At 36.7% G+C, this 12,918-nt stretch overlaps 1 protein-coding gene across 1 annotated transcript in view; it reads right to left on the reverse strand.

The window, feature by feature from the left end:
- The window catches only part of LOC579095 (serine/threonine-protein phosphatase 2A regulatory subunit B'' subunit beta), a 54,062-nt gene extending 41,321 nt beyond the window's left edge, over positions 1-12,741 (reverse strand). Inside the window, exons 1-2 of the mRNA XM_030981986.1 lie at positions 12,684-12,741; positions 9,802-10,320 (exon numbers count right to left, since the gene is read on the reverse strand). Coding sequence (XP_030837846.1) covers positions 9,802-10,161 — 360 coding nt within the window. The 5' untranslated portion in view covers positions 10,162-10,320; positions 12,684-12,741. The remainder of the gene's footprint in view (positions 1-9,801; positions 10,321-12,683) is intronic.
- Between the last annotated feature and the right edge of the window lie 177 nt (positions 12,742-12,918).

Raw genomic sequence — 12,918 nt, forward strand, 5'->3', positions numbered from 1 at the left:
TTCTCTGGTGCTGACTCCACTCCGATCCAGCGGCCGGCCGCTCTGCATCAACAAACCCAGACAATGGGAAATCCCTCGATTGTTCTCTCAGACTCCGTTATTTTTTCCTCCTTCCTCTTCCTCGAAGCATCAGGCTCAGGTTTCACAACCGGTGCTCGGAGGATGGGATAATCTTTTGAACACACCGGCAAGTTCAATCCCCAAGCACTCTCCCATGTCCTCTTCTCCAATCATACGCGACTCTTGAACGCACAGGTGCATTTAGAGTTCACACACATTAATGGTGCATCCCCCTACCAAAGAAATATTGAGTGTCACCGGGCACTTTGCTAAAATTGTGTCCTTTTCTACCAGCGAGTTCACGTCACCCCTGGCAACCATCTCCTGAGAGATGCTGCATCCTTGTCCGTCGTTGTCGTTAGCGATACATCAAAGATGAACGAGATGGTGGTGGAGAAAAATCTCTGTTCGATTTGTAAATCTTATTGCTTTGTCCATCAGCAACCTTTTTTGCTTGGTGGGTTTTTGGTGTGAGCTTGGTTTTTGGTATGAGCTGGCTTGGGCTCAGAGCGCTACAAACAGTACATCTGTGAGGCGGTACACATGTGCAAGTGTGTTATGAAACGCTACGGCAGGCAGCAGCTTAGTCTTGTGATCAGACCTGGTTTGTGCATGTTTACATTCATCAGTTTGTTGGCTTCATTAACTTCGTTTCCATGAACTACCATATAACTGTGGCATCAAATAAATTATTGATTTATTTACTGTTGGTAAATTGAGTTACTTTTAGTTAATGTCGATCATATTTACTTAACTTCTGAAAGCTTGTTATTTGTTCTTTGGTTTGTGCTTCATCATATTTCTCTGTCTGCAAACAATGCATCAAGGTTAATTTAGGACACTGTACTCATTACTGTAGCATTTGAAATTGAAGAAAACAAGCATTTTCAATCAAAGTTCAAGGCATTACAACTTAACAATAACACATTCAACTTGTAAAATTGGAAGACCTACCCCCCCCCCCCCCCCCCATCCCAATCCTGTTGATTGAAATCAATGCTTTAACATCTTAAAATCTGCAGCCAAAATGTGTTGTTTTGTAAGCCATCAATACTAGACTGGTAGACATGCACATACAATTGCCCACTAAATATTTTGGGGCTATTTTATATTTTTGAGTAAATTATAATCAGCGTTGTGACTACACTGTATCACACTCATTATGCATTCATTTAGCAATGCTATACATGTAGATTTGGTGAAGGATACAGAGCATGCAGTCATTAAAGAGGAGGCTGAGTACCGGTAAAGAGGACAAAAGAATCTCCCCTTTCATTGATGGTTTTAAGGCACTCATTAAGTCCAATAAAGATTTAGAGAATAGAACAGCCAAGATTCTAGTTGCTGTCAGGCTATCCCACAATAATTGAAGTGTATTATTGTGATATTTGTTTGGTATTGGGAGTCAGGAGGGATGATAGACGAAATATGTGAAGATATAGGACAGACTAAGGGTAGTCTTGCTCTTCACTTTTGAAAGTGGTGAATAGACTCCATCTGATGTGTATGATGTACATGTATACACAATAAGCCAGTTCATAGTTGCAGTCTGAGCATGAGCAGATAAAATTGCAAACCAAATTGTGAAATACACGGAGACAAAATACTGGATACGTGCTCATGAAAGTTATGTCATCATTATTCATTTACAATGTATGCACAAGCAGTGCACTCCATGATACACCGGTGGACGTTGTGTTTGATCATATATTTTGATAAATATAAACTTTTAAAAAATAAAAAAGAAGACAATAGTTTGTCAGCCTTCATTTTTTAATTCCTATGGGGAAGAATATTACATCATGTACAGTAGTAGAAATTTCCAACAAAAAGTAAGGTTAAGGACTGCTCTTTTAAAACTGCCTTCAACCTCGAGCTACATGTCAATCTTCTTTAGAACTTGAAGTTGAACTTGAACTAGAAATTTATCATCCAAAAGAAAACACTAATAATAACAAAAGCCATAGGTACATGTATATCAAAACAGTTTAACCCAACAACATAAAAGGATAAAAGGAACCAGAAAATAGTATGCATGCTAACCAAGGCTTGTACCCTCAAACACATGAACAAACACACTGTCTGGGCAAAAAGAATGTACCCTTAGTTTACAGCTCTTTTTATGTAGGCCTATGTTATTACCACAGAAGAAAAAAGCCAGCCAGTCACTCAATAGTGTCTGACAGTGAAGCCTAGCAAGTAAACTAGTTTCCTTGCATAATTTGAATATTAGGACACTGCTAACGTTTAAATTTCACAGATAAGACATACAATGTACTGTACATGACATATTAATAATTCTTGCAAAGTTCTACAAAATTTGATGTTGGCTGCAAAAGGGACATAGTATCTTTAACACATAAAATATTAAATTTGTATTCTATTGCAATATGATAACTTGTAACTGGTGAAAGAACAAAAACTTATGCAATTCACAATGCATTAAATTTGATCAAACTACAAAAACAATGTACTGTACATGTATGACGCAGATATCCTTCATAACCGCAAACTCATTTCTGAAGGCTGAAAGCCAAGACTAGCGAGTCCCTGCTGTCCCTACATACCATAAAAGGAGACGTGGCTGGAATGTGGGTCTAGCTGGTTAGGGGCGCAGCGGTCGCCTCTGCTGGGTACCCTTTTAGTCTCCTTTTAATCCACGATTGACATTCATGAATCGGTTTCGTTTACATGATATGTCTTTTATTCGCAATAAATCAGATAAAATCTCCATTTCAAAGTAAATTCATAGAGAAAATGGTGCCCTGCATGCATTAGAGCAAAGGCAAGGAGAGTCAAGAGAGCAAAAATCAGTATCTTACTGAAGTCTGCTTTTACACTGCAAAAAAAAAATTGGTGAAACTTTGGTAGGCGTTTAGAAAAACCACACTCCAGAGGTGGATTTTTTTATTTCAATTTTTATCGTCATTTTTGAAACTCGTAATGTGAGAAATATATTGATGATTTTTGGTTGCAGAGTAAATGCAGCTTACATGTATGTAGCACGATTCTATCTTTGTCTTTGTCTCTCCTCCCATCGGTCTTTTCTATCTCTCCTTTCTGCATTCAGATTACCCTCTTCTACCCCCCCCCCCTCCCCCTCCCCTCCCCCCCCCCCCCCCCCCCCCCCCCCCCCCCCCCCCCCCCCCCCCCCCCCCCCCGCATCAAACATAAGATCCAAGATTTCATATAAAAGAGGGGGCACAATTCAAATTTTTTCCTGATTATAATTACAAAAAAAGAAAAGACATCAGAGTTGGAGTTGTACTTTTATTTCAAAATTATGCAAAAAATAAGGAAAAATGGAAAGAAAATATTTAAAAAGACTTTTAAAAACATCTTTAAAAATCAACGATAAAAAGTCTCCAGAATTTAAAAAAGGGGGGTGTATGTGAGCAAAAAATGAACACAGCAGATCATTCATAGCACTTGGCTAGAGGTAAATTCTAAATGTTATCAAATAAACAATCACACATGTCAAGCACATTTGTCATGGGCTTTAAATTATAAATTACTTGTACCTGTACATCAGAACCTCACCATTAAATCTGTTAAGATATTTATCAGCCCACACAGTACTTTTGACATTTGGATAGCGAGGAGAATTCTGGCAACCCCAGTTCATATTTTAAAGGCCAATCAAACCCTTGAAATAAGTTGATTTGAATGAAAGCAGAAAAATAGGAGAAACAGAATGGCAAAGGTTCATATTATAAAGGTAAAGTGGTCTTTCCAGTTTGGCAGTGCCCAAAAATAAATTTCCAAAAATACAGAAGAAAAGGATCTTTATTTGGGTCTCTTGCAAAAAAACTCAAAAACTAGCTGTATTTGAATGTACCGCACTTATAAATAAGCTCTGCTGCAGAGATACATAATACTTAATACTCATACTTAAGAGAGAACTTATAAAATGCCCTCCTGCATCTAAAAAGATGAATATTAATTTTGCTTCTCTCAATATTGCTGGTCATTAGAAAGCTCTCAAACTTTGTTCCCATTTTGCTGGCCCTCACAATTTATACAAGTTTCCTTTAATAGAAATATTAATTCAGGACGACTTTGAAATAAACTATCTCTCAAGCTGTAAATCTCAAAATCAGAAGACTCTTTAATCATAGCCTGACCCAGTTTTGATGATTATTGATGATTCTTTTGAAGGAATTTGGGGCAAAACTAAATGGAATAAGTTTGGATTGCTCATGACCTGCTTAAACACTATCTAAGGCATTGGTCATGTTCACACATGGAAAACTGACTAAAATAGCCATCAAAACAAACATTTCTGTACTTTATAATTAAGTAATGCACGGATAAAAATAAATGTATTAAGTGGTATACAGGTGTATGTATGTTGCGCATATTAGCCTCTTTTTAAACCTCCATTTGTTATTCATTTGCATATTTTTCATATGTTTTAATTTTGTTCGCCCATATTTTCAGGTGGTTCACCACATCACGTGTGAACAAGACTGAAATTGGTGAAAGTAAAAACAGGTCATTCGATAGACTTCAAGCTGTTAAAATCATAGGAGTACAGTAAAAAGTTGGAGTGAGTACTTTATGAACTCATTACAACAGAGGACACTGACTTTCAGTGCAAGACATTTGAGTTTTGAACTCTTTTGTCCTATTAAACTTGAAGCACAGGGTGAATGAACTTTTGAGAAATTATGACAATTGAAATGTACACCCAAGATAGGTATTCATTGTAGAATGTGAGATATGAAGTCAGATGATTTTTAAATGGGAGAATCTGAGTCAGACCCCAACTTTGACAAATTAACCACCCCCCCCCCCCCCCCCCACCCTGAAAAAAAAATTAATAGAAGAATGGAATATACATGCCCACAAGACACCAGGACTACCAAGAATAGCAAAGCTTGGTAGCATAGTGAACATTCAGTATCCTGAAAAGTAGAGCTAAAGCGAGACAAAGCCCCATATTCCAAAATCATCATTGTCAATTGTCAATGTCATGTAAAGATTGCCATCCCAAACACAACAGACATTATATCAGAAATATGTTTTGAAGGGTAAAAATAGATTTCAAGAAGTGAAAATAGATAGCTTTTTTATATTTCTGAGCTGCTTATTGGATATCTTGAATATCTTCTATATAGCAAAAATGTGGTTGACTTTGTCTAATGTCAATGTGGTGTGGTGTGAAATACAACGTCCACTTTGTTTGGGTTCATCTGATTTCTTTCAGCAGATTGGCAGCAGTCTGAGCCTAAGAATGTCCCATATTTTCAAACATCTGGGTGCATTTTTCCTTATGACTCATCCTCAGTTTTTGTTTATTCAAGTTCTCTCTCTCTCCCTCTCTCTCTCTCTTTTCTGGTGAGCGGTTGTTTGTTTGTTTGTTTTTAATAGGCATACTCAGACATGTGTAAATGTAGTATTGACATTGTCTGGCTAGTGTCATTTTTTTTAAATATTTTTTTTACAAGAGCAGAGAATTGGAAAACCTATTTTGCTAATCTACTCTGTATGTTAAGGGTACCATGGCACAGTAGAAGTTAATGGTGAACATTAAAAGCCAGGCCTCCAGAAGTAAATAATCATATCTGATTGAAACATGTGTGTAAAATCCCATTTACAGTATGAGTTTAAACAGGGACAAAAATACACGGGGGCTCGGGCGAATTAGCCCCCAAAATGCCAAAAAGAGCCCCCAGAATTTGCATAGAGTTCAATGCAAAACAAATTAAAGAGTGTTATTTTCATGCAAGCAAGCTTGAAAAGTAGCCCCCGAAATTTTTAAAATAATTTTTTCCCTGATTTTAAAAATAATATTGATACTTCTATCTATTAAATGAGATATTGTTACAAGTTTGGACACTCTCTAGTCTCTACACAGAAGCAAATGGTGGATGAGAGAAACTCTTCATTTGCTTCTTACTGACTTCTGTTCTGTTAGCCCCCAAAATCCCTGGCAACGTTTTTTTTTTTTGTTGATTTTATGCATTTAACCTGTACACATTTTCAGGTGACTGGTACACTTTAGCTATGAGAGATCTCTTTAGAAAAAATAGAAATTAATTAATCAAATACATGAAATTACTGTGAGAAAACTTAATTTGCATTTGTTCTACAGTATTACAAAATTTAAACATGAATAACTTTCTTGTCCTTTAATAGGTTTTCCTTTAACTTTCCATGACTTGCTTCTAATATTTTTCCTGGCAAGTAATGTTTAAGGTGGACTACTGGACTTCCTCTTTTGAGAAATAAACCCCCCTGTTTAAGGTTAATGGTTGTAAACACAGGTTATGTGGAGGACGGGAGGCGTGTTAAAGAGTGTGAAGAGTGAGTGACAGCATGGAAATTTGTAGTAGGTCTATGGTGACAGATGATGACCTTTCATTTGACATTAATATGACCCTGTTACATGGTCTACAGTGTACAATTGTACAATCTAACCAACGTCCTGCACATGAAAAATATGCTATCCAGATTCTGAAATAATGGGCACAAGATGTACCAGTGTACATTTAACTTGTACTGTAGATGTTAAGAAACTGTTATATCAATTTCTTAGATATGTTAAAGGGCAATCCAACCCTTGTAACACCTTCATGGTAATATGGAAGCAGATAAATAATAGAAACAGAAAGTTGGAAGTTTGAAATAAATCAGGCCAATATTATAGATAAAGGTGAGTTCTGGTCATCCGATTGTATTGTGAAAGAAAAGGTGTGGAATGGATCAGAAAAAGTTGATCATGTAGCATGTATTGGTGTGTACTGCAAAGTTCTGGAGTCATCAAAATCTTAATAAATTTGGCCCCTGGAGTCTTGGTAAAGTAACAAGCACTGTACACAGAAAGATGTACATGTATGGACTATACAAATGGTGTCGGGGCTAGTGCTGTAACATCACGGATATCTCCAATTCCATTTAACCGCCAGTCAAAACCGGACGGTTTTTGGTTAAACAATTTTTTTTTTTTTTTAATTTAAAAAAATAAATTTAAAAAATAAATTTAAAAAAAAAAAAAAAAAATTTAAATCATTTTTTTTTTTTTTTTTTGGTCGACTCTGTCGGCAGCCAGCCAGGTCCGTGTGAAAAAGCGGGAAGGACTTTCATTTTACTGCGAGGTGTAGTTGAAGGCGCCGATTTGTGCTTGTGAACTAGTCACAGATAATAGTAACAATAGTAGTAATGTCATTTTTAGAAGAATGTGTTAGATCATTAATGTAAATTAAAAACAGTAGAGGACCTAAGATAGAACCTTGTGGAATGCCATGTGTAAAAATTATTATTATAAACTACATATTGAGGTCTATTACAAAGATTACTTTCAAACCAAGATGACAGACAAATTGGAGTGTTGTTCTAGTTTCCAAGTGGTGAGTCGTCACACTGATCACTGAGCTGGGAGACATTGCCAGGCATAGTGCCAGCTGAAGGGGCATAAATCAAAAATTAAAAAAAAAAAAAAAAAATTAAAAAAATTAAAAAAATTAAAAAAAACAGGAAAACGAAACCGTCCAATTGAAAACGGAATCCGCCATGGGCGGTCGGATACCAGACGGTTAAACGTTTGACTACAGCACTAGTCGGGGCTACTAACCTTGATTTCTAATCTTTCTATGCTCATTCCTCAGCCAGTATACATTTTCTACCAAAATTGTTTGGCAAATGACATTTATTTTGTTATCTTGAACATTCAGTGTACATGTAAGTTTCGTTTGATTCTGTGAGAATTCATTTTCTTTTTTTTATCAGAACTCACCTTGAATGTTTGAAATTATGAAATGTAAGATCATTAAATCCATGCGAATCTCATATTGGCAAATTGGTCAGTGGATTATTTGTGCATGTACATGTATGTATAGCCCTGTTTTGCCAGATTAATGGACTTTAAGTGATGATTTCTCAAATTTTTTAATGCAAGTAAAAAATAAATTAAAAAAAGAATAAGAAATCAATGTCTAATGCATGTGAGAGGACTATTAGTTTACACACTGTATATACTCCATAGTGACAGAAAACTTTAAATGTACTGGGCTAAATTGCATGTCCCGGGGTAAGTATCTTGTAATATCAATATCCGGGTTGAACCTTTGTGGTAAACCACAGTAGTTGAATTAACCATCACATATGTACAAACAAGCCTTTATTCAATATGAACAGAAATCAAATCCCAGGACCATTTTCCTTCTGTACAAATGTCAGTGTCTCTCTTGTACAATTGTACATGTTGTACAACACCCTAGCGTGACTCTATAGGCCTTTGGTAAATGGTGATAATTGATGAGAGGAGTGACCTTTCGTTTGACATTTGTTTGACCTGGTTCATTGACACTGAGATGTATCACGCAGATATATCATTTCATTTCTAAATGATCTACAATGCAGGCCTACATGTGTACAGGGCATCATCATGAAGTCAATGAGAACTCATTAAATTTAATTGACTGCAAGCTCTGTCTATGAACTCATTTAATAATATTTATTAATATGCTAGACTTACATGTACAGGTATCTACAAAATACAACACGTTTCTCATTTTAAAAACAGGCTATAATCAATTGAAGAAGAAAAACCAGAGCAAATTTTGAGTGGAACTTTCAAATACGAATCAAAACTTTTCATGAAACAAAAAATCAGGTACATGTACAGTATATGTATAGAACAGACAGAGCTCAATTTGTTCTCTTAATTGATTTTGAATACTCAGCAACAATTTGAGTGTGTTATTCAGTGAAAACATAATTCCCTTCTGCATCTAAAAAACCAACAAATCTGGTTATTTCCTTTATAGCTTTAATCACTCTCTTCTCAAGTGAATCCATGTACAGTATGTAATATGAAGGAAATTGAAGCAGAGTTAATATACTTTAAGAAAGTACTCATGTCTCATTATACCCCCAAATAGACTAATTAGCCTCCCTTGAGTTACATCTTCTTCCTAAAGATTTCTATATGAACAGCGTGTACATTGTCTACCATGTAGGAAAGTTATGTTGAAATGTCAATTAGACAGTCATTTGGACACTTGATATCGATACACACTGTAACCCACAACCAATCAAAATGCCATCGCCCTTGGTCACCGACTCACAGCATGAGGGGAGGGTCAATGGACAGGCATTGAACAATGATGGCGCTATAACTAAACTATGGGCAGAACCATTGACATGTTGTACACACAAGGTTGGCCTGATTGGTTTCAGTGAGGTGGGCAGGTCCAAGCTATTTGGATTGTGACGTACAGGACATTTAGAGACTTTAAACAAGAAATAACAACAGATGAAATTATTTATATGGCTATCTTTTGGTATGAGTCTGTGGCTTTTATGGGCTAGTTCATTTGTGGAAAGTTTTAGTTCTGACCAATTTTTTAATTAATTTTTAATGTAATTAATGTGCTGCGTGACGTACGGGACGCTGTATAAATAATTTCATCTGTTGTTATTTCTCGTTTAAAGTCTCTAAATGTCCCGTACGTCACAATCCAAATAGCTTGGACCTGCCCAGATACGTTGTGCTAAAAATTGTATTCAAACTTGTAAAAACATTCTGCAAACGTCCTTGTCATGCATAAAATCTCTGAGCACAAAAGTTTGATGCATATCAAGCATATCACACATAAACAACTTTGTCCCTGCAAAAATATTTTGCAACGAAATATCAAGTTGGTACAATTTTTTTTACAAAACTCTCATTCTCTCACTATCAATGACATCCAACTTATGATCGCTCAATTAAAAAATAGGTTTGACTGGACTCACCTGAGAGGCAGATGACGATGAAAGTGACCTTGAGAGTCTGGAGCTGCTGCTCCTCTTCCTGGGGCTCCTGGGACTGACGGAGAGGGTCGGGGGCGGAGAACAGGGCGGGGTCGATGACGGGGAGGAGCTCCTCAGGAGGGGCGAGGCGGGGCTGCCCCCGTGGTTCTTGAAGGGGAACCCGGTGGAGGTGGGCGGGGAGAAGATAACATCGCCCCTCACTACCATCTTCAGGTCCTCCCGCAGGGCCTTCTGGGTGTCCGACTCGCTCAACCATCGCAGGAAGAGTTCGTCGACCTTCAGCTTCAGCACAGGGCGCAATGACGACATGGTGGCGACGGATGTTTGGAACCGGAGCACCATTGAGTCAAGGGACAAAGATGCGGACGTATAGCTTTCACTTCAAACGGCTGTCTAAGATCACTTCCAGAGTGGCACCTCACTTCCTACATGTACATTGTATGTGCAAGTTCCTTGTAAGATGACTTTCAGTGTATTCCTTTGGCACCATCCCTTGATTATCTGAAGATATGTAAGAAATAACATTTTACAACTCAATTCAAAGAGTGTTTGAAGTGATTAAAATCATTTTAAAAAGTACAGAAGTGTTTTTATATCATGCACTGGGTACATGTGATTGAAATGAAAACTTATTTTACAGTCGACTTGCAATTTATTGTACATGTAGATATCATTTATTTATTAGAGATTCAACCAAATTTTATATTTGGGTGTCATCAATCGTCAAAAAAGTGCAGATTAGAGTGAGTTCTGGTGACTGAGGTTTGTACAGTGGTGTGTTGAGAATTTTGAGAATCAATAAGGTTTCTTTAAGGAGAAATCCAACCTGATATTAAAGGGCAAGTTTACTACAAAAATAACTTACGTTCAACAGAAGCAAAAATATCAGACAAACCAATCTAAAAAAGGTTGAGCAAAATTGGATGACTAATGAGCAATTTATGAATTTGTAATGACATGAAAAACTTCGAAAATCACAAGACAAATTGGCAACTCACTCATAAGTAGACCTGTGACGTCATTGCCTCACTATCCACTATGGTTTCCTTAAGATATTTATAATATAAATTTCCATTTTACTCCCTAAAACCAGCATCCAACTTATATTGATAGTAATATTTTTTTGTGTGGATGCACCAATATTCAATAAGGAGTTTTTTTTTTCAGTTAAATCATGAAAATGTTAATTTTGATAAAAACTATTTATATAACAATGATAATGAATATACAATATTGAGAAAATAGTATAAATTCTTCAAAGTTCATAGAATATTTGTGAGATGTCATGCACGCAATACGATACAAATCATATACATGTAACCTGGGCTCCGCCGCTACCCCACATGCATACTTTCTCTTCGCCATGTTCAATTGACGATTCAACATGGATGAATCGTCGGGTAAGGAGGAAGAATCACCCTTTTTCCCATCAAAGACTTCTTCAAATTATAATTTCAAGTGGTTGGAACGATGCCCAGAGGAGTCAAAAAAACATTGTAAGTCTAAATTGTAATTACTTCCTCTTCATATTTCGAAAAAAATGTGACCCAACCTGCTGTTTGAATCGTTTTTCACCTCTGTGTTCACCTCTAGCGCTGTATACGGGCTGAGAGGCAGCAATTGCACACAGTACACACATTGCACACAATTGCACACTAATGTACACAATGAATAATAAGTGGCTGATCAGCAAGTTTGGAAGTAGACTCACGATTTGAACTTTCAAATATTTTTTGTTAATTTTGGTAAGTTGAAAAGATTGTATTTTACTGCTATTTTTAGGTGTCATCAATTGTCACCAAGTACCGTAACGATTTTTAGTGAACTCAGTTGAGTTTTGTACAATGGTGTTTGAAATGTTGAGAATCAACAGAGGTTATCGGAACAGTTTTTATACACAAAAAGGATACTAATGCAGCTATGTGCAGTAGGGGAACTGGTCCAAGAATGAGGATTGTCTGCATAAACGATGATATTCTTGTATACGCGGACAAAATGCGTCCTTAAAAATCCGGATCGTCCACATTTTCGAAGGACGTTTTTTCCCTTCAGCGTTCTGCGGGTTACGCGTTCCCGATCTGCGCGCTGGCTATGAAAAAAACGGATTCCGCGTAATAAAACATCCCCAGTTCACCGTCTACTTCTATAGGTTGTCCGTCTTCCAGAGGATTTATCGCTCATAACATGAAAGTCTCTGTACAAAGTCAATGTAAAATGATTCAGGAAAACCATCGCGTCGCGCTGATCAGAAATCAGAATCGTGACCGAAAATGCGGACAATACTAGACCTAGACCCTCTAAGCCTATTTTTGCAGACTTATTTTTACGAAGATGATCCTCATTTGTGCAGATGATCCTTATTCTCAGACCAGCGCCCCTATGGCCTACTGATGTGTGGCATAGGCCTATAGATCTAGAATCTAACTTTAACAGTTGAGTTAGGCCTCGTGCTGACTGAATTGGGCTTATTTTTTTAATTTCTGAATTTTGATTAATTCACATGTGAAACTGCACTGCTGCACAATGCAATCGCAAAGTCCTTTTATGCAGGGGTCACATATACAGTTTTGCAAACAGAATTTTTTTCAAAGCAATCAAAATAACAGCTATTAGACGTCAGAATATTTGGACAAAATCAAACAAAATTAACCAACAGGTAACAGCCACAGATACCAACGTATGGGACTAATCATGAAATATTGTCATGAAAGTGCCACTACTTTTAACACGGATTACAGGGTAATATTTCTTGCCGACCTGCAAATGACAATAATTTACTCAAGATCATTCTCAAATTCAGAATTCAATGTGCATAGGTATCTTAAAATGTCAAAAGAAAACAATGTATTTGTATATTTAATTACCTCTGGCCTCAAAAAGTCGTTGCTGTTTGTATTTGGCAACCGGAAATAGGAAAGGTATTTTGGTTTGACAATGCACTGTGGGTAAAATGTCGTCTGCTACAAAAGACCTACTAAAATTAATTTCTTTGCTTCATGAAGAAAAAAAAGTATTCTAAATTTCTCCACATTTGTATGTTTCTGTCAATCGTTGTGTAAAAACCCCTAAACGAATATATTATGTGCTATTTAAGAACAT

Source organism: Strongylocentrotus purpuratus, unplaced genomic scaffold (genome assembly GCF_000002235.5).
Source record: "Strongylocentrotus purpuratus isolate Spur 01 unplaced genomic scaffold, Spur_5.0 spur5_scaffold_12, whole genome shotgun sequence".
NCBI lineage: Eukaryota > Metazoa > Echinodermata > Echinoidea > Camarodonta > Strongylocentrotidae > Strongylocentrotus > Strongylocentrotus purpuratus.